At 40.7% G+C, this 20,161-nt stretch overlaps 1 protein-coding gene across 6 annotated transcripts in view; it reads right to left on the bottom strand.

Annotated features, from left to right (window-relative positions):
• LAMA2 (laminin subunit alpha 2) overlaps positions 1-20,161 on the bottom strand; it is a 1,237,914-nt gene that overhangs the window by 848,334 nt on the left and 369,419 nt on the right. For all 6 annotated transcript variants that reach the window (XM_077486899.1, XM_077486900.1, XM_077486895.1 and 3 more), the window contains exon 5: positions 14,107-14,286. In XM_077486899.1, coding sequence (XP_077343025.1) covers positions 14,107-14,286 — 180 coding nt within the window. The remainder of the gene's footprint in view (positions 1-14,106; positions 14,287-20,161) is intronic.

The following is a 20,161-nucleotide window of genomic DNA, read 5'->3' on the forward strand; positions in this document are numbered from 1 at the left end:
CAACCAAACTGATAAGAGGCATGGGGAAGCTCAGCTATGAGGAAAGATTAGAGGAACTGAATTTATTCACTCTTGATAAGAGGAGATTAATGGGGGATATGATCAACATGTACAAATATATAAGGGGTCCATATAGTGAACTTGATGTCGAGTTATTCACTTTACAGTCAACAAAGAGGACAAGGGGGCACACTTTACGTCTAGAAGAAAAGAGATTTCATCTCCAAATACAGAAAGGTTTCTTTACAGTAAGAGCTGTGAAAATGTGGAATAGCCTCCCTGGCCACCTCAGTGGATTGCTTTAAGAAGGGCCTGGATTATTTCCTAAGTGAACATAATATAACTGGGTACTAACATTTATAGGTAAAGTTTATCCAGGGAAAATCTGATTGCCTCTCGGGGGATCAGAAAGGAATTATTTCCCCTGCTTTAGCAAATTGGATCATGCTCTGCTGTTTATTTTTTCCTTCCTCTGGATCAACTGTGGGTATAGAATTGGGTATATGGGATTGTATGATATTATTTTTTTGTGGTTGAACTAGATGGACTTGTGTCTTTTTTCAACCTGACTAACTATGTAACTATCTAACTATGTGGATTCATGTTAGAGGTTTTGGACTACTTCTTGACTCACAATTTATTTTTGTTTGATGGGTTTTCTATCTCCAGAGTTATGGGGCTGCGATGGGGGCAAAATTTTTGCTCCCATTTGCTAAGCTCTCCATGGGTTGGAGGCACAGGTCCCACATCTTTGGAGATGGGAACCCTTTCAGGAGTCAAAGCGTCTTGTATTTTAGATACATAGGCGATCTGATCTTTGTATGACACAAAGATGTTGAACTCGATCCATTTTTGCTGTATTTTAATGACAATTCCCGTAATCTTCAATTTACTGGCTACAGGAATATGGATTCAGAGAGTTTCTTGGATGAGCTTTTGAACCATAGTAATGGAAAAGTCGTTACCCATCTATATAGAAAGCCCCTTGCACACAATAGCCTTCTGTGTGCGAGTTCAAGTCATCCACATAATACCATCAAGGGAATCCCAGTGGGGCAATTCCTTAGACTACGTTGATTTTTGCAGTGAACAATTGGTTTTTGAAAAAGAATCTGCAGAACTATACAACCTTTTTTTAGCAAGGAGCTATCCGCAATGGTCTTTGGATAGAACATACTCCATAGCTTTCAAAAAGGACATGAAAGATTTCTTATTCAAAAGGAAGAAATATAAGGAAATGAGCAATTATAATAAATGCCCTTTACTGGTACTTACATATAGGTTGGAGTTTACCCAAATTAAATGTATTGTTAAGAAATATTTACCATTACTCCATAATGATCAAATGTGTGCTCAAGTATTAGATGGAGGTGTCAATATAGTGGCAAGAAGAGCTAAATCTTTGGGTAACTATTTATTACCCATTTTTTTCACATTAAGGGATCATTCCACTCAGTCTCTCACTTGGCTTCATTGTAGGGGCAATTTCAGATGTGGTGCACGTGATTGTTCATGTTGTCCCCACGTGATGTGTGGTGATTTAGTATGTTCTACGGTTGATGACAGGATATACAAAATTGAAAAAGGTTTAAACTGCAATACAAGTAATGTGGTATATGTCATCACCTGTGGGGCATGCTCCATATAGTATGTGGGTGGAACCACTCGCAGGGTTAGAGACAGGTTTAAGGAGCCTTTGGCAGACATACATGGACTAAAATCCACAATGTTGCTTGCCATTTTATTTTTGGTTCATTTGCAATTTTTGCTATATTCCGTAGGCTATATGCCAAGTTATTCAAGCCTATTGACAGTGATTTTTGGATACAATTTATCGTATATTAAAGTGGTAAATTTGATTTGAAATACCTGTGCATGTTCTTTTTGGGTGCGTTGTTTATATTTGTTTGCCACTGGTTTATGAACACATCTGTAGTTACATTATAATTTTTTGACTATTAAATGTTTGTTACTTTGAATATATGGTTCCTACATCAGTGGCAAAATCCTTACATAAATGAAAAGAATATTTTTCTTCTTTTTATTACTTGTATATTGTTTTAAAATGTATGTTTTGTCTTCTTTGGTCCTGGCATGATTCATTTCAGGAGCCCCAAAGGAGGGTTACTCAGCATAATCAATTACTCACTGATTTCAGCTGTGTATGCACTATATTAAATCTTACGTTCAGTGATGTACTTTGGATTATGACTAAGCAAACTTGATTCGTTAAACGTGTTAATCTCTGCTGGTATATGTCTGTATAAAACCTTGATGTTTTATTTGGAATAAATCACACAATTTCTTCTACGTTTTGGAGTGCGGACAACAAATTGTTTCTATTCCACTGATCCAGACCCCGGACTGGACCAGCACCCAATCAGTAGAGGAGGGATTGCCATCACCTGGAGCAGTTTCTCTTGCTTTCCCCATTGAAAATGTACCCATCCCAATCTTATCTTGATTTGAATAACCATATAAAAACAGTCCCTACTACCAGTCTCCATGTGTTCAGGCTTCTCCCCTGCTCTTACCCCTGCATCTAAACACCCCTGCTTACCCTTATGCCTGTATGCATCCCCTTTAGCCATCTTCTTAACAACAGGTTCCCTTTCTCATTCACATGAGGGTGGAAGCTTCTGGGGTCCCATTATTATTATGGGGATTTCTAGATTCCGATAAGCCCCCATCTGACCACTCATCTGACCAGGGTTGTGGGGAAGAAGCCCTTGTCCTCATCAACATGGCGACAAGGTACCCCCTACACGCTGAGGGCATGTAGCTTGGTATGGTTCAAGTGGAGGGGACCACATGCTAATCCTTATCCTTTCCTGGTCAGTCAAGCTGTATGCTTTGATTAAGGTTCTGATATATTTTTTTTAATAGACCTCACACAATGTTTTCTTTATTGTGTGAAGTACTCTCTTAAAACTCATATCAGATTCAAATGGGTTGGGTGGCTGTACACATTTTGTTTTTCATTCTTGGTTTAGGTTGTGCTACAGCAAAAATTTAATTTACAAATAAAAAATTATACAATGTAAATGTCCAGCAAATTACAATTATTGCCAGATTCTTAAAAAAAAGCACAGAGGCCCCACCGCCTTTTCGAAAAGAAGCAGTCACTGACATGTCATTTTTCTGGAGATTTAAAAACGTTTTTCCTTTGTAAATAATAAGCGCCTTCTGTACATCACATGTCCCCTTTACAGGCCGGACTAGGGCACCCCTGAGATACATTATTTAAGGGAACTGAGCATTTTTAATGCTCAGAATATAGACATTTTTAATTTGACAAACTTGGCTTGACAAACCTTGCTCGAACCAAACCTAAGGCAGTTCCTACTCACCACTATGCCTGCATGCACCCCACAACTACTACTTTGCCTGCAGGATCGAATCCAACATCTGCACCCTTCCTTTGCTCTTACCATCATGCCTATACTTACTCACAATGCCTATACCCAACTTCTCCCAACACTTCACTTGTAACCCCTTCTTTCACAACCCTCTGTGTCTGCACTGCCCTTTTCCCACCACCCACTGTGCCTGTATGCTCCCTTCTCTCACCAAAGCATCGGTATCCCTGCTTGCACTACCTCCCCCTATCGGCATTCCCCCTGCCCCACTCTCACTTACATGATTTCACTATACCATTCTCCCTGCTGCACTTCCATGCCCCCAACACTTTTGCCATTGTTTTTACCAACATCTCTGTTTTCCTTGTTTCACCACTCAACCTTGCCTTGCCTGTTCCAAAATGGGCACACTTTGGCTTCCTCCCTCTTCCCTCTTCAAGCCATTGTGCAGCCTGGACTGGGGTAATACATTGAAGGAGCCTGTGAAATGCACTGACAATGCATTGATCATAGATGTAATGTTCTGAAGGCTTCTTTGCAAAAAAATAGTAAATGCACAATAATCATGAGATCAATGTTGCCACTTTACTGCTTATTCACAAAAGCTTTTTTTTTTCTTCTTTTGTCATATCTATCATACACACATATTTCCTTTTCTGCCTTATCCGTCTTTCTCTTCCTAATAAACTCCATCACTGCTTGTGGTGTTTGGACACGCTTTTACTTAGTTGCAGGTTAATGCAGGATGGAAACATAACCAAAAAAAAAACCAAAACAGTTAGCCGCAAATTAACATCATCTCGCTCCAGGTGATTTTATGCCAAAGGCTGTAGTGCAGATGTTTGTATTTATTTTAGTATATTATGACAGTTTGTTCTAAGCCCTTGTACACACGGTCGGTAATTCGATGATTGGCCAAGCATGCACTGTGACCCCGCATGCTTGGCCAATCACAGCGCTGGCAGCAGGAGAGCCATAAATGGCCACAGGCCAATAAATAAAAATGTAAAAAAAGTGTAAAAATAAAAAAATTAAGTAAAATAAAAAAATTAAAATTAAAACGCCCCTGTCCCCTATAGCTTAGCTTTAGAAGCGAACGCACACGCAAGTCCCACCCACATATGTAAACGCCGTTCAAACCACACATGTGAAGTATCACTGCATGCGTTAAAGGGTGTGCACCAATTCTAGCACTAGACCTTCTCTGTAACTCTAAACTGGTAACCTGTAAAAATTTTCTAAATGTCACCTATGGAGATTTTTAAGTACTGAAGTTTGGCCGCATTCCAAGAGTGTGCACAATTTTAAAGCGTGACATGTTAGGTATCTATTTACTCAGCGTAACATCATCTTTTACATTATACAAAAAAACTGGGCTAACTTTACTGTTTCGTTATTTTTTAATTCATGAAACCGTTTTTTTTTAAAGGCGTTTTAAAAATGATTGCGCAAATTCCGTATGAGATAAAAAGTTGCAAAGATCGCCATTTTATTCCCTAGGGTGTCTGCAAAAAAACATATATAATGTTTGGGGGTTCTGAGTAATTTTCTAGCAAATAAAATTATGATTTTTACATGTAGGAGAGAAGTGCCAGAATAGGCTCGGGATTGAAGTGGTTAAACACAGAGAAAAGAGCTAAGCTTTGGAGTGGGGCTAATATTTTTATATTATGAATTTGATATGTTTGTAGTTGCAAAGCTAAAATGTCAAAATAAGCATAATCTGATATAAATGTATCTAAGTTTTATATTTTATTATTCATTAAATTGTGTTATTAGACAAATAATGCTATTTTCAGTGTGTTTTCCTATAACAATGAATATATGAAAATTCATGCAAATATAGAAATCAAAAAAAGCACAACGTCTCTCTGCCTTAAGTCAGATTTTAAAATTGAGAGCTTAAAAAGCAACTCAACCCTACCAATGTTCTAGTAATGGGAAAAGTATATTTCTATTATGATAATCTAATCTAATCCAGTGAGTCAAGCACATGAATTTTAATGTAATGTTAAACCTGATCAAAAACAACAAATTCCTACTGAAGTTGGGATGCTAAATGTTAAATGTGCCAAAAGTGTCAATATTTTGTGCGGCCACCATTATTTTCCAGCACTGCCTTAACCCTCTTGTGCATGAAGTACACCAGAGCTTCACAGTCCTCTTCCACTCCTCTATGACGACATCACGGGGTTGGTGGATGTTAGAGACATTGTGCTCCTTTAACTTCGGTTTGAGGATGCCCCACAGATGCTCAATAGGATTTAGATCTGGAGACATACTTGGCCAGTCCATCACCTTTACCCTCAGATACTTTAGGAAGGCAGTGGTCATCTTGGAGGTGTGTTTGGGGTCGTTATCATGTTGGAATACTGCCCTGCGGTCAAGTCTCTGAAGGGAGGGGATCATGCTCTACTTCAGTATTTCACAGTACATGTTGGCATCAAAAGTTCCCTCAATGAACTGTAGTTCCCCAGTTCGGGGCAGCACTCATGCAGCCCCAGACCATGACACTCCCACCATCATGCTTGACTGTAGGCAAGACACACTTGTCTTTGTACTCCTCACCTGGTTGCCACCACACACGCTTGACACCATCTGAACCAAATACTTTTATATTGGTCTCATCAGACCATGGGACATGGTTCCAGTAATCCATGTCCATAGTCTGCTTGTCTTCAGCAAACAGTTTTTGGACTGGCCAAGCATGTCTCCAGACATAAACCCTATTGAGCATCTGTAGGGCATCCTCAAAGGGAAGGTGGAGGAGCGCATGGTCTCTAACATCCATCAGTTCCGTGATGTCGTCATGGAGAAATGGAAGAGGACTACAGTGGCAATCTGTGAATCTCTGGTGAACTCCATGCCCAAGAGGGTTAAGGCAGTGCTGGAAAATAATGGCGGCCACACAAAATATTGACACTTTGGGCCCAATTTCGACCCTTTCACTTAGGGGTGTACTCACTTTTGTTGCTAGTGGTTTAGACATGAATGGCTGTGTGCTGAGTTATTTTGAGGGGACAGCAAATTTACACTGTTGTACAAGCTGTATTCCCTCTACTTTACATTGTAGCAAAGTGTAATTTCTTCAGTATTGTCACATGAAAAGATATAATAAAATATTTACAAAAATGTGAGGGGTGTACTCACGTTTGTGAGATACTGTATACTGTATGTATATGTATATATATATATATATATATATATATATATATATATATATATATATATAATAAAAAAAATTTTGTTTAGAAACAAATGAAAAAAACATTCCTCTCTGGGTGGTCTATGCACATTGCAAGGATTTTAACAACTTTGTTGCAGATTTGTACCTTTTATTAATTCTGAAGAAATAGCTGTTTGTCTGTGTATGTGAGCAAAATTGATGTGAATGGGAGTGATTTTATAATTATCTTTCAGCTGCTGCAGAGATAGAATTTGGAAAGTTGCAGGGTCTACACCCCTTTAGAGACAACTTTCCTTTGGGAGTATCTTACAAAAATATATTTTTCGTGGCGGGGTTGCCCAAAATCTGATTTGTATCTAAGTGAGGACATGTACAGAATGCCTCCAGGTTTCAATGTTGCCTTGTATTTTTACATACATTTCAAGCACAGCAGATTGAAAAAGAAAGGAATCTTTAATAACATTCAATTACAAAATGACATGTATCGCAATTGTATATGCTATATTATTTTTCTTTAATTTGCTATTTTTCCCACAAAAGTGGAGTTACCCTTTAAAGTGGATGTAAACCTGATTCATGAAATTTGAGCTGGGCCCATATATCTGCAGTGTTTTGTTTTTCATTTTTAGAATTGACAATTTTTATAAATTTTTGATCATTTCAATACAAAAATATAAATCACAAATACAGGAAGGGATAACAAAATAAAATAATTGAAGAGAAAAAAAAGAGGGAAAAATGAAAGATAATGAGGAATCAACAGACTTCTGTGAGTAGCATAGATGCATCCTGCGGATATCAAACATAAAGAATAACCAATTAGGAAAGGAGGCTGACATGCGGCTCTGTAAAAGTGTGACCGTAATATAGTAATAATACCTATAAGCCTATAGGTGGACCTTGATCATCAGTAAAACATACTATCAGGACCATAATTATCCTATAATTGAGTAGTCTGCCTTTACAGAGATGGAAGAAAGAGACAAGAGGGGGAGAGGGGAGAGAAAGAGAAGGAAAAAGTATATAGAAAAATAAATCCAACCAGCAAGACTCGTCACTCCAGGATCCTGCACAGACTCGGCCCACATGGCAATCAAGGGGGTTCCACCTGGAGATACCAGCCCTCCCAAATTGCCGTATGTCGAGCCTTACGATCTACTAAGCAAGCCAACATAGTCTCCATTAGCTCCACATCTTTAATTCTGGCATAGAGCTCTGAAAGTGTTGGGGGGTGTTGATTTTTTCCAGTGTAGGGCCACTTAGCACCTTGACGCTGTGAGAATATGTGTGGCCAGTTTTTTTGGAGTTTAGGAGGGAGAAGGCCGAGCAGAAACAGCTTAACAGTCGATGGAGAAGCCCCTGTAGCGGGCACAAATAGGGCTGGAGAGCTGGGCAGTTGCAATAAATATGGAGTAACGTGCCCCGATCTCGAAGACATCAGCAGCGGTCCAAAGCCAATTGGTATATGGCATGTAAGTTAGGTGCCAACAAAAGAGCACCTTATAAGTGTTTTCTTTATAAAGTGTACACATAAAGCTCTTAGCCGTACAAGAAAATCTAGTTCTCCATTGTTCAGGAGATAGTTCCTCCCCAAGATTTTCCTCCCATTTACACATATAGCTATGTTTCCCCAATGAGAGTCTGTCAGAAGAGGTCAGTCCTCTCTGGGAGGGGCCAGATAAGACTACTCTTTTAAATGGGGAAGGTACGGAGAACTAAAGAGTTGGGGCGATAGTAAGAGCATAGTGCCGTATTTGAAGGTACCCAAAGAAAGCAGTATGGGGGAGGTCATGCTTAGCTCTAAGTTCATCAAAGGGTAGTATTACCCTAGTCACCGGCTTTACTAGATGTCCATAGTTGAAGAGATTCTTATGCAACCAAGGTGAGATCATCTGGGAAGTTAGACTATCAGGTAACTTAGGGTGGTAGAGAAAGGCTGTAACTAAGGAGGCCTCAGATTGAAGTGGGATGCTACTATTCAATTGCTTCCATACAGAATGCAATAGGTTTATAGTATGTAATAGGGAAGTGGAAGGGACATCAGCATTAGTGTTCCAAATAAGTTGTTCAGGTGGATGGGGGGCTATCCATAATTTGTCTATTTGGGTCCAGCAGTTATAGGCTGGAAGGGTAATCCAGGATGCAATTTCTCTCAACTGAGCAGCATAATAGGAGGTTTGGGAAAGCCAAACCCCATACTTCTGAGAGGCAAAATGTTTCGAGTGAGCTACATGGTTCTGCTTATAGTTCCTAGTAAAATTTAAGAGACCTGTCTGAAGTTTTCTAAGTTGTACCAATACGAAGGATGGGCACTGGGAGGGTTATAAAGCAATACAGTATTTTAGGCAGTATGGTGATTTTGATTGAGGCAATATGTCCAAACCAAGATAATGGATAGTGTCTCCATTTAGACAGATTTGCACAAATAGGGGTTTAAAGTTTGCATCATATAAAGATTTGTAATGAGGAGTGAGGTATACTCCCAGCTACTTAATGGTGTGGGTTTTCCATGCATAGGGAACATTTTCAGAGAGGTGATGGACTTCCAGTGGAATGATATTGATTGGCAGAGCTTCTGATGTGGCGGAGTTTACTTTGTAACCTGACAGCGATTCAAATTCTTCCAGAAGCCTATGAAGGTTAGAAAGTATCGTATGTGGTCATGTCAGCATCAGGAGTATGTCATCTGCAAATAATGAAACATTAAACTCGTGTCCCCTAACCATAATTCCATTAATGTTGGAGTCCTGTCTGATCTGGGCTTCCAGGGGTTTGGGAAAGGGAGGAGATGTTGCAAAAGGCGTTTTTATAGAGGCGGATGGGATTGCATAGAGATGTATAATTGCCCAGATGAACGGCCCCTGAAGCCTAGATATTGAAGGGTTGAGAACAAGAATGGCCAGCTGAGCCTATCAAAGGCTTACTCAGCATCTAAACTTAGTAGGAACGCTGCAGTATTTTGTCTGTTGATGATGTCTATTAAGTTGATGAATCTCAAATTGTTGTCTCCTGCTTGACGTCCTGGGACAAAGCCCACCTGATCTTTGTGGATCAAGCAAGGAAGGACTAAGTTTAAACGAATGGAGAGCAATTTTGTGAAAATCTTTAAGTCTGAATTCAACAGAGCTATGGGTCTATAGTTCCTACATAGTGTGTGGTCTTTATCAGGTTTTAGTATCACTCAGAATGTCGCCTCTGCTCAGAAATCCATTAAAGAAGTGGGTCATATATGAGAGTAGGTTAGGTAGGAAGGTCTTGTAATATTGGTAAGGAAAACCATCAGGGCCTGGGGCCTTACTGTTTGGCATGTGTTTCAAAGTCTCAGAAATCTCCTCTTCGGTTATCGAAGAGTTGAGAGAATGTAAAGCTTCCACATGGAGGGTGATCACTCCCCTTTTTTCCAGGTATGCTCAAACATAGTCATGGAGTAATTGAGCTATAGGGTCAGGATAGTATTGAAGGGTCCCAGTGGGGTTTCGCAGGGCTGGAGGGGCTGACGCATAGGTTTTCTCCTGGAGTTTATGAACCAGAAGTGTATGGGCTTTGTTGCCCTTATCATAATAAAACTGGTGCAGTTTTTGAAGGGCTTTTTTGACTCTACCTATGTCTATGCCCATAAGTACTACCCATATGGGGGAATAATTTCTCTAAGGAGGCAGCTGGAGGATGAGGATGTAAGTCTGGATTCTAAGTCCCGAAGTCTCTGTACTGTCTGTTGTCTCATTTGTTTAATATTCTTTTTCCAGGCAGTTGAGATAGCTATACAGTGTCCCCGTATTACCGTCTAGTGTGCCTCCCAGAGAATTCCTGTGGAGATCTCTGGGGCACTTTTCTCGACAAAGTACCGATTTAGAGCAGTTTCCATCCTGGTTGAGTAGTTTTTCAGGAGAAATGTTTAACCTTAGAAGTGTCTAGTTTAAGCTTCAGAAGTATTGGGGCATGGTCCAACCATAACATAGGTAAGATATCTATTCTAGCAAGCACCCGCAGGGAGGGAGCGTTTATAAAGAAATAGTCTAACTGTGCATGCGTGCGAAATGGATGGGAATAGTGGGAATATTGATGCTCTGTCGGGTGGGCTACGCACTGTGCATCAAACAGGGCATACTTGCCAGTTACCTGGCCAAACTGAAGTCCCCGACCACGACTAAGAATGAGTAGTTAGTGTGAAATAGGTGATTGTACACATTGGTTACAAAGGACATCTGGTTCGGGGCTTAGATGTTACAAAAAGTCACATCAGATTGTTGCCATTTGCCTCTGAGGATCAGCAACTGACCCTGGGGGTCAGAATAGGAAGATATGGATATGAATGGGGAGGTGGCCCTGGGTGGCAGTGTGAGGTAGGCCTGGATTGGCGGACTAAGTGAGTGAAGCTGTCCCGAGGTTCTCCCCTGTTTCTGTGAGTGGGTGGTGTGATTCCTGCCCATTTGCGTGTGGCTGTGTCCCCATGTGAAGCTGTTTGGCAGCAGGTCCGTGGAGAGCAGGGAGCTAAGACTTCCATCCTGCTCAGCATTCAGCCACGCCACCTGCAGTGTTTTGTTGTCTCTCTTCAAAGCACTATGTCCTGTACCTGTTTCGTGCTCCATTCTTTTGTTATCAGCCTGACAAGTTCTCTGTCACATATGATAAAAACAAGCCAGAGTTTTGTGTTGGGGAGGATGCTATAACTAAATTAGCAGAGCCCTGAATGATTCAACAAACAGAGCTGAAAGTCTCTACCGATAAAGACAGGGGGTGTGTGCCTTTTACTCCAATCAGCTGTCTTGGCTGTATGCTCAGGCTTCACTGCAGTGCTAACCAGGAAGAAAAATCTCCTAACACAATGTACACTTTCTAAACAGCATGTAAAGATGAAGACTGCAGATATATATGTAAAATTTATGTAGGAGGATTTGTTTCATCTTGGTGTATCATCTAATACCCTGTACACATAGTCGGACATTCTGACGACAAAATCCATCTGATTTTTTCTGATGGATTTTGGCCAAAACTTGTCTTGCATACACACAGTTGTACAAAGTTGATGGAAAATCTGATCTTTCAGAATGAGGTGACGTAAACCACGTATGACGAGACTATAAAGAGGGCAGTAGCCAATAAATTTTGGCTCATAATTTATTCTGAGCATGCGTGACACTTTGTACGTCAGAATTGTATACACACGATCAGAATTTCGGATTTTGCTGTCGAAAATTTTTAGATCCAGAGCTCAAACTTTGTGTGCCTGAAATTCTGACGGAAAAAGTCTGATGGAGCCCACACACGATCAGGATTTCCGACAACACAGTCCGATCGCACATTTTCGGAAAGTCTGACAGGCCTTAAAAAAGTATTCATACCCCAATTTTCCACATTTTGTCATATTACAACCAGAACACACCATCCCCATCGTGAAACATGGTGGTGGCAGCATCATGTTGTGAGGATGTTTTTGTTCAGCAGGGACAGGGAAGCTAGTCAGAGTTTGATGGGAGGATGGATGGAGACAAATACAGGGTAATCTTCGAAGAAAACCTTTTATGCCACGTACACACGATCGAACTTTCCGACAACAAAACCGTGGAATTTTGTTCGAAGGGTGTTGGCTCCAACTTGTCTTGCTACACATGGTCACACAAATGTTGGCCAACAATTACGAACATAGTGACATACAAGACGTACGACAAGCCGATAAAAAGGAAGTTCAATAGTCAAGCGCCACCCTTTGGGCTCCTTCTGCTAATCTCGTGTTTATCTCGTGTTAGTAGAAGTTTGGTGAGTGACGATTCACGCTTTTCAGCCTCGTGCTTTTTAGTTTGTTTCTGCTTTTCAGGTTGCGCTTGTCAGTTCATATCTGTTTTTAAGTGCATGCTTGTCAGGTAATTTCTGATTTTCAGTGTGTGCTTGTCCAGTTGTTTCTGATTTTCAGGTCATGCTTGTCAGGTGCTTTCTGATTTTCAGTGCGTTCTGTCAGTTCGTTCTGAGCAGCCATTCGTTAATTAGCCGTGTTGCATTCTCGTCAGAGAGCTGTTGTTGGGCTTGGTGTTATTGCTTTGACCCAAGTCCAGTCCAGGAACAGGGGGAGGAGGAGTACTTGGACCAAAAATCGGTTGCTTAATCGTGACCAATTCTGTCATATGCCTTTGCTGCGGGAGCTCCAGGAGAATAATCCTGATGATTTCAGGAATTATCTCCGAATGACGGAACCCGTCTTTCACTGTCTATTAGCTTTGCTGTCCCCTTATATTACGAAACAGGACACCTGTATGCGGCAAACCATCTCTCCCGAGCAAAGGCTCGTCGCCACCTTGCGGTGCTTGGTGACGGGGAGAAGTCTCCAAGACCTGAAGTTTGCGACTGGGATCTCCCCCCAGGCTCTGGGAATCATTATTCAAGAGAGCTGTTCTGCCATCATTCAAGTCCTGCAGAAGAACTATATTATAGTAAGTTTTATCCTTTAATATCACATTCTATGTATTTAATGTTTGCTAATGTATTATATTCATTTCTTCATTCCATAATTACCATGATGGTAATATGCTGTGAGTGTCGTCTTTGTCCTCATGCATGCTGTAAGCTTTTAATGCTCCTTTTTTGTCCTTTGTGCACATTTGTCTTCACTAACCTCCCCAGCATGCTATCCTGGGTCATACACACCTAGCCTAGTAACTTAACAATTTATTTTGTCAGCTCCATTGTAGTGCTTACCAAAAACACCCCCTAAAATGTGTACAAATGTTATTGTTGTTTTAAATACAGGCAGAGTGCAAGAGGCTTTTTATTTGGGGCCCAAACTCATTTTGAACCCTCTCTCCTCCCCAACCACTATGTCAACTGACACCAATACTCTATCTGCTGAGTTTGCCAAACCCATACATACTATACCTATCTCTTTTGTGTTCATATTTATGAATGAATTCACCAAAGCATGTAGTGCAAGTGCCTGCCTGAATACTTTCAAATGGTACTGTTTAACGTTTTGTTCTCCTATTATCTTGATAGGTAATTTCAGAATGTAAAAATGTACTTCAATTTGGACAGTGTGTATTCATATTTTTGGATTATGACACTTCTCACCTGTCCAGTGGGCTGCCAAGAGGAGGGGCTGGCCAAAGTAACACGCGTTATTTATGCATTCAGCTCTCATTGAAAGTTGACCTTATACTTTTATCTTTGAATACTCATTTAAATAAATGTTATACTTATGTTGGTCAAGAATGTTTGTGTCTAATCTGCTTGCAATGTTATGTGCAAAAGCAGTTATTATTAGGCAGTAAGCATTATTTTAAAAGCAGTAAGCATTATTAAAATCACTGCTCATGAAAAAACTGCTTTTTTAAAACTTTTTTTTGCATTGATACATGTCCCCTGGGGCAGGACCCGGGTCCCCAAAACACTTTTTATGACAATGCCATGCATATAAGCCTTTAAAATTAGCACTTTTGATTTTTCATGTTCGTGTTCCATAGACTTTAACGGTGTTCGTGTGTTTGAACAAAGTTTTTGCCTGTTCGCATGTTCTGGATGCAAACCGAATGGGGGGTGTTTGGCTCATCCCTACAAATTAGGATCACTTACCCTCCTTGTAACTATGGGATCTGTATCTTCTGGATCACTGTGAGCCAACATCATTAAATCAGCATTTAGAGTCCTGATCCGTTGTAATCTCAGTTGAATGTAGCGAGCTGATGTAAATTCCAAAAGAGTTGGTGTATGATCCTCAGCACTTGGTCTTCCATTAATTAGGGAGGTGTGTATCTATAACCAAGAAAAAAAGTTATACAAATGAAGTTGTTTCAACTGACAATTATTATATAGCATATGGGAATAAAAATATAGTAAGCTTTGCCTGATTTTTTTTATTTTTTATTATTAAACAGACACAGTATAGGTAAATTAGATATTAAAATCAAATTCTTCCTACAGTGGGATTTTAACTTTTTATTTGAGGTGTATTTGAATTATAGCTATAAGATGCAATGCTATCGCATTGAATGTTAAATTTCCATACATCTACTGGAAGGATAAAGTGGACTTTATAGTTTTGAAAGGTCATGAACACTTTTGTTTTTCCATTAGCTCCAACAGAAGATCTCCTAATCCCTTTTCTTGGGTATATTTTGGGTGGACTCATTGTAAAAACTTACATTATAACTGATCAACTGACAATCAATCAAATCTGTAGTTTGAGCTCATGGGACACAAACTGAATTCTACCTTTTGTTTTTAGTCTAATTGTGTTTTCTTATAAGGGTCAAAACACACACGTAAATAAAATTTTATCTACAAAGTTGTATCGTGCATGAACAAGTACTTTGAAATAAGAACAGGTCCAATCAAAATAGGAAAACAATATAGAAAATCACAATATGTTTGCAGTGAAACTAAATAAAATATGGGGCAACAATTTAAAAACTGTATGTAATAGATAGTATTGGCTTCTTTCTATGGTACATGTATCTACTATCCTCGTTCTACTGTTTATTGTTGTATCAAGATGAATGACAAAGAAATGTCAAATCTTCCTAAAAGTAAACACCTTACTTTTTTTTTTTTCATAGCACAAACATCACAGCTAATAAACAAATGACTGTTTCTGTGAATTCAAGGAAAAAACACAAGCTTGTTTCTAGGGTATTGTTAATGAGTACAGATTTGCTTCAAATGCCATGTTTTAAATTTCCGGTTAAATGTCATGGACTACTCTTGTCACACTTTTCCTAACTCTTTCATTCCCCATAGTGTTTTGGGAAATGTCAGCCTAATGAGCTGTTTAGCAAATATTGTTGTGTCATTGACAACCATCCCCTTCAGCTTCATTCTTAACAGGACCTTGGTTTTAACATTATCCCTTTACTTGCCTGTATCATCTGTGTGTTATATATGCATGTTCGAATGAAAAATTGCTACAGGTTTCAATGTTATTTTTTCACACTGTTAAAAATGACTCCATCTGGTGTTTCTGACTAAAGCAGTACAACAATGTTTTTTTTTAAAGATGTTCCTTATCTACTGTTCTACTACAAAGCAAATATCTTTAATTCTGCATCTTTAACCACTACAATACAGGGCACTTTCGCCCCCTTCCTTCCCAGGCCAATTTTCAGCTTTCATTGCTCTCGCACTTTCAATGACAATTGCGCGGTCATGCTACACTGTACCCAAATTAAATTTTTATCATTTTGTTTGCACAAATAGAGCTTTATTTTGGTGGTATTTATTCACAACTCCGTTTTTTATTTTTTGCGATATAAGCGCAAAACAAGCGGAAATTTGGAAAAAAAACAATATTTTCTTTTTTCTATTTTAAAAGAAATCCAATAAAATCTAATTTTGTCATAAATTTAAGCCAAAATGTATTCTGCTACATGTTTTTGGTAAAAAAATTCCGTTAAGTGTATAATAATTGGTTTGTGTGATCACGGACATATGTACGCAATTGATCATGTACATATGTGTGCAGGTGATCACGTACATATGTGTGCAGATAATCATTGGAACATGTGATTTTAGTTGGACATATGTGGGGGACATGTGTTTTTTTATTTGGGGACATGTGTGTTTTGGGGACATGTGTGGGGATGTGTATTGTGGTGACATGTGTGTTTACACTGTAGGTTTATACTAGACTAGTGATCAGTGAGTAAAAAGCTGTAAACACAGCTCATACTCACTGATCACTAGGGATGAGCTTCGAGTTCGAGTCGAACTCATGTTCGACTCGAACATTGCCTGTTCGCCTGTTCAGCGAACAGTGAACAATTTGGGCTGTTCGCAGCAAATTCGAAAAGCCGGAACACCCTATACAAGTCTATGGGAGAAATCTAAAGTGCTCATTTTAAAGGGTAATATGCAGGTTATTGTCCTAAAAAGTGTTTGGGGACCCGGGTCCTGCCCCAGGGGACATGGATCAATGCAAAAAAAAGTTTTAAAAACGGCCGTTTTTTCAGGAGCAGTGATTTTAATAATGATTAAAGTGAAACAATAAAAGTGTAATATTCCTTTAAATTTCGTAGCTGGGGGGTATCTATAGTATGCCTGTGAAGGGGCGCATGTTTCTGGTGCTTAGAACTGTCCCTGCACAAAGTGTCATTTGTGCAGGAAAAAAAGTCTTTTAAAATCACTTGCGGCTAAATTGTCGGGTCTCCGTAATACAGAGAACACTCAATGAGTGTTCTCTGTATTAGCCGACAATTCATTCATTCATTGATTAAAAAAAAAAGCGTGGGGATTCCCCTAAATTCAATTACCAGGCCCTTCAGGTCTGACATGGATATTAAGGGGAACCCCGTGTCAAATTAAAAAAAAATTGACGTGGGGGTCCCCCTAAATATCCATACCAGACCCTTCAGGTCTGATATGGATATTAAGGGGAACCCTGCATCAATTTTTTTAAAAAAATTGACGTGGGGGTCCCCCTAAAAATCCATATCAGACCCTTTATCCGAGCACGCAACCTGGCAGGCCGCAGGAAAAGAGGAGGGGACGAGAGAGCGGCCCCCCCTCCCTCCTGAACCGTACCAGGCCACATAACCTCAACATTGGGAGGATGCTTTGGGGGTCTGTGACCCCTCAAAGCACCTTGTCCCCATGTTGATAAGGACAAGGGCCTCATCCTCACAACCCTGGCCGTTGGTTGTGAGGGTCTGCGGGCGGGGGGCTTATCAGAATCTGGAAGCCCCCTTTAACAAGGGGACCCCCAGATCCCGCCCCCCCGTTTGAAATGGTAAGGGGGTACAAAAGTACCCCTACCATTTCACAAAGAAAGTGTCAAAATGGTTAAATAAGACAAACACACTTTTGAAAAATTCCTTTATTAAAAATAAAAAAAATAAAAAAAAGATTCCAGTGGTGCTAATCCACTCTTGCTATCCAGCGACGAATCTCCGGGGTCCAGCGATGGATGATCATATCCAGCGACGGGGGATCTCTCAGTCCAGCGCTGTCCATACATCCTTCTTCTGTCTCCACTCCGGAGACACTGCAGAGAGCCCAGCGCTGACGTTTCTTATATTAGGAGGGCGGGGCCACCCGTCACCTGACCCCGACCCCTCTGACGCTGGTGAAGGGAGCCAGGGGTTCCCCAGTGACGTGAGGGTGACCCCGCCCCCTCTGATGTAACGGAAACCTGCGTTACATCAGAGGGGGCGGGGTCACCCACACGTCACTGGGGAACCCCTGGCTTCCCTCTCCAGCGTCAGAGGGGCGGGGTCAGGTGACGGGTGGCCCCGCCCTCCTAATATAATAAACGTCAGCGCTGGGCTCTCTGCAGTGTCTCCGGAGTGGAGACAGAAGACGGATGTATGGACAGCGCTGGACTGAGAGATCCCCCGTCGCTGGATATGATCATCCATCGCTGGACCCCGGAGATCCGTCGCTGGATAGCAAGAGTGGATTAGCACCGCTGGAATCTTTTTTTTATTTTTTTCATTTTTAATAAAGGAATTTTTCAAAAGTGTGTTTGTCTTATTTAACCATTTTGACACTTTCTTTGTGAAAAGGTAGGGGTACTTTTGTACCCCCTTACCATTTCAAACAGGGGGGGGCCGGGATCTGGGGGTCCCCTTGTTAAAGGGGGCTTCCAGATTCTGATAAGCCCCCTTGCCCGAAGACCCTCACAACCAACGGCCAGGGTTGTGAGGATGAGGCCCTTGTCCTCATCAACATGGGGACAAGGTGCTTTGAGGGGTCACAGACCCCCAAAGCATCCTCCCAATGTTGAGCGTATGTGGCCTGGTACGGTTCAGGAGGGAGGGGGGCCGCACTCTCGTCCCCCTCTCTTTTCCTGCGGCCTGCCAGGTTGCGTGCTCGGATAAAGGGTCTGATATGGATTTTTAGGGGGACCTCCACGTCAATTTTTTTTTTAATTTGATGCGGGGTTCCCCTTAATATCCATATCAGACCTGAAGGGCCTGGTAATTGAATTTAGGGGAACCCCCACGCTTTTTTTTTTTTTTAATCAATGAATGAATGAATTGTCGGCTAATACAGAGAACACTCATTGAGTGTTCTCTGTATTACGGGGAGCCGACAATTTAGCCGCAAGTGATTTTAAAAGACTTTTTTTCCTACACAAATGACACTTTGTGCAGGGACAGTTCTAAGCCCCAGAAACATGCGCCCCTTTACAGGCATACTATAGATACCCCCCAGCTACGAAATTTAAAGGAATATTACACTTTTATTGTTTCACTTTAATCATTATTAAAATCACTGCTCCTGAAAAAACTGCAGTTTTTAAAACTTCTTTTTGCATTGATCCATGTCCCCTGGGGCAGGACCCGGGTCCCCAAACACTTTTTAGGACAGTAACCTGCATATTACCCTTTAAAATGAGCACTTTAGATTGTGAACGTTCGAGTCCCATAGACTTTAATAGGGTTCTAAAGTTCACACGAAGTTTAGGTCTGTTCGCAGGTTCTGGTGCGAACCGAACAGGGGGGTGTTCGGCTCATCCCTACTGATCACCAGCCGGCTGCAACGATCTGCTCTCCTCTCCTCAGCGACGACTTCCGTGTGAGGAGAGGAGAGCCGATTGCCTAGCAACTGGCTGTTAGTTTACATCATGTCACGTCATGTGATCAGGAGGGCCAATCACAGAGCCCTCCTGCCGATCCGAGATGCGCCGTGTCTGGGTGACACAAGCGCATCGGGATCTCGCCGCTGCGCGGGCACGCGCGCAATCCCCCTCCTTCTGAAGGATGTTCCTGAACGTCCATTCAGAAGGAGGCGGCTCCCACCCGGCCGTATATGTACATTGGCCGGGTGGGAAGTGGTTAAGCTGTGTTTACCGTGAAACTATGGGGGTTGATTTCCTAAGACTGGAAAGAGAAAAATTTGCTGCAGCTGTATATGGTAGCCAATCTGTTTCTAACATCAGCTTGTTCAATTAAGCTTTGACAAAAAAGCTGATTCGTTTCTATGCAGAGCTGCTACAGATTTTGTACTCCCCAGTTTTAGGAAATCAATCCCTATGTACATGAGCAGCAGAGGGATTACATGCATTTCCTAAATTTTTACACAAACTAAGCATCCTTGCTGATTTACAATTTTTACTATGTCATTTTTAATGATACATTTAATCTTGCTTAATGTCAAGGTTATTGACTTCTGCCGGACGTTTGGACCTTATGGGATTCCTTGGCATTCAGATGCATACATTTTAGTACCACTCATGCTTTTGCCTTGTGTGAATGTATATATCGATTTAAAAAAAATTGCTTGTTTTTAAGTATATTGCGCTATGTGGGCTGTTCTCTCTTTCCTTGGCTTGTTTATGGGAAAACCCATGAATATCTTGTGTGGAGACATACGAGCTGATGTGGTGGAAAACATGAAACATTAACCCTTTATGCACTGTGAGACAATTCAATACATAATGGTCATAATATAGTGTTGAGCACTGAATGCAGAGTGATATATCTGGAATAAATAGCTATCACAAAGTGTTGATAGTGGGAGACTTGTTCCCCTTTTTTAGCCATTTCAGATTTATTGATTGGAATATATTTTTTTATTTTAGATTTTCTATGGACACTTATGGACACTGTGGTGTGGTGATTTATTATTCAATGTGAACCATTTTTATTCTGTGTTCAAAATTATTATATATTTTTTTGCATTTAAAGTGGTA

Source organism: Lithobates pipiens, unplaced genomic scaffold (genome assembly GCF_037356315.1).
Source record: "Lithobates pipiens isolate NorthernLeopardFrog02 unplaced genomic scaffold, aLitPip1_a1.2 Scaffold_18, whole genome shotgun sequence".
Lineage (NCBI taxonomy): Eukaryota > Metazoa > Chordata > Amphibia > Anura > Ranidae > Lithobates > Lithobates pipiens.